The sequence below is a fragment of the Propithecus coquereli genome, unplaced genomic scaffold, assembly GCF_000956105.1.
Source record: "Propithecus coquereli isolate 6110/MARCELLA unplaced genomic scaffold, Pcoq_1.0 Scaffold472, whole genome shotgun sequence".
Taxonomy (NCBI): domain Eukaryota; kingdom Metazoa; phylum Chordata; class Mammalia; order Primates; family Indriidae; genus Propithecus; species Propithecus coquereli.
This window is the reverse complement of record NW_012150530.1, coordinates 774,381-776,625: the sequence shown is the minus strand read 5'-3', so window position 1 is coordinate 776,625 and position 2,245 is coordinate 774,381. Positions and strand designations below refer to the sequence as shown.

The window sequence follows — 2,245 nt, the reverse complement described above, 5'->3', positions numbered from 1 at the left end:
TATTTATTTAAGTATTATTTATTTTATAATTTATATGTATACATTGCCTTTAAAACTGAATAAATTGGAACTAACTGATGAGCACACATTTGCACAGAGGAATGTAAAATTTAAAGGAAATCAAGCAGGGAGCAGGGGAAAGGAGGGGAGGGGCGAAAACTTACCTAATGGGTACTATGAGCTCTATTTGGGTGATAGGCACACTTATAGCCACGACGCAAGACTACAAAAGCAATTCGTGTAACCAAAAACATTTGTACCTCCTTAATACTTTGAAATAAAAAAAATAGGTTGAAAAAGCCTGATAAAACAATCTGGTCGTTCAAATTAATTATGTTTTAACTTTAGCAAATTGAGACCTCTAATAGCTTAGCTTATTAATACACAAAAGATAATTTATTTTTCTTCAAATAAGAAATAAAGTTTCTTCTGCCTACTCTCTACACAATTGGAACCTCATTTAAATGCAGCAGTAGTTATTAGTGCTATATTTTACACCAATCTTTCACTTCACAGCTTAGCTTCAAGCTTCTACAAGTCTACCCACAAAATGTTGTAAGCAAGTACACCACTATACTGTATGCATGGTGCATTCACGTGTCAAACATGTTTCAAATTCAACTCAACTACTGGTGACCACACACTTCATTTGGCATTAACCTGACACAACTATGCCAACAAATGTTTGACCAATCAAATGTCAAATTCTTACTAAAAGGATATGGTCCCTCTTTTTTTTTTTTTTATGTGATAACCATATACAAAGGTATACAACCAGGCCAGCCCTGAAATGTAATTATAATTTTATATTACAGAAACTAGAAATTTGTGTGCTTTTTTCTTAAAATTCACATTTATGTACAGAAATATAGGAATTGTTATACACTGTAAATGATTCAACCGTGTAAAATTCTAGCTACACTCATGTCAGATTTCTGTATCCTAACTGAAGAATTTTTTTGATAGTAAATACTTTGAGATTATTTTTGGAAATGCAAATTATATATCAAGAAGTAAATTAAGAAAGTAAGATTTTTTTAAATAGACATGATCTTTGAATCTTATACCAATGAAAATAATTTCCTTTTCCATGATAATACTAGGAATCGTATGTGCCAAACATTATGGGAGAACAATTACATGGGAGGAACTTTTAGAATCAGGCTCGGTGAAAGTCCTGGATTCCTCACCTGTCTGAGTCTATCTTGGGTTCAGGTACACTAAGATGCTATTTAATATGTAAGTGAGAGTTGCTTAGATAGTTACTTAAGATGTAAGGCTTCAGACTAGGTTTCAAACTCGACCCTCTTTCAGCCTGAGAATGAAAGCCAGTTTTCCTGAAGTTTGTCTGCTATACATTTATAGCGAGTTTTACTGGCCTTTCTCACAACTCAGTTACCCTAGGATTTTGATTAAAAGAATACATGATCTACAAAATTCATTGCCTATCCTCAGTGGTGAGGATAAGATACTTCCCTTTCTTTGCTTTATTCCACTAAAGTAAATTATGAATAAGTGAAGATATACTGTGCAACATATCAAAGAACCCAGAAGCCTAGAGGCAAGAAACCATTTTGAAATTAGAAATACGGACATTTAAGTATACATAAAGTTCACTGTGTAGAAGAAAAATAAAAACCATCTATTTGTATCCTTAAAATGGTAAGTCTTTAAAATACAATTAGCTAAGAGGTCCCTGATAAGTAAAATAAAGTTATCTAAATATGTAAACATGTTAGATGAAAGAAAAGTCTGGCAGAAAAGATTTTTATAAAATAGAACTAAAACACACCTCTTGATATTGTTGAACTACTTGTTCTGGTGTATCTCCCAGAAAGATGTAAAAATCCAGAATGCCACCAGTAACTCTGTAAGTTACTATAGGGGTAGGCTGGATGAAAATTTCTACAGAATAAAAATTCAAAAAGTACATGTAAATGGCAGAAAGGTACATAGTAATAAAATAATTGCAAAATTGATTTAAAGTACTTTATATTAACCAGATTATTTTACACTATTTTTAAATAATTGAGAAGAAATAAGATGTTGATTGTAGGGATAACACAGGAGAAAAGTAGAATTGCACCATGTATGCCGTCTTTAAACATATTATCAAATAAATTATTCTTACCCATTGCATTGCTGTTCATTAAAAAAACACCAAATGACTTTCCAGTAGTATCTTCAATGCATGTAAAGAATGTTTGATGGCCGTATAAATTATTATTATTCTATAAGGCAAAAA

At 31.6% G+C, this 2,245-nt stretch overlaps 1 protein-coding gene across 1 annotated transcript in view; it reads right to left on the bottom strand.

The window, feature by feature from the left end:
• The window catches only part of SI (sucrase-isomaltase (alpha-glucosidase)), a gene marked incomplete at its 3' end in the record, with an annotated part of 88,057 nt that overhangs the window by 68,564 nt on the left and 17,248 nt on the right, over positions 1-2,245 (bottom strand). Inside the window, exons 4-5 of the mRNA XM_012655338.1 lie at positions 2,132-2,231; positions 1,793-1,905 (exon numbers count right to left, since the gene is read on the bottom strand). Of these exons, the coding sequence (XP_012510792.1) occupies positions 1,793-1,905; positions 2,132-2,231 (213 nt within the window). The remainder of the gene's footprint in view (positions 1-1,792; positions 1,906-2,131; positions 2,232-2,245) is intronic.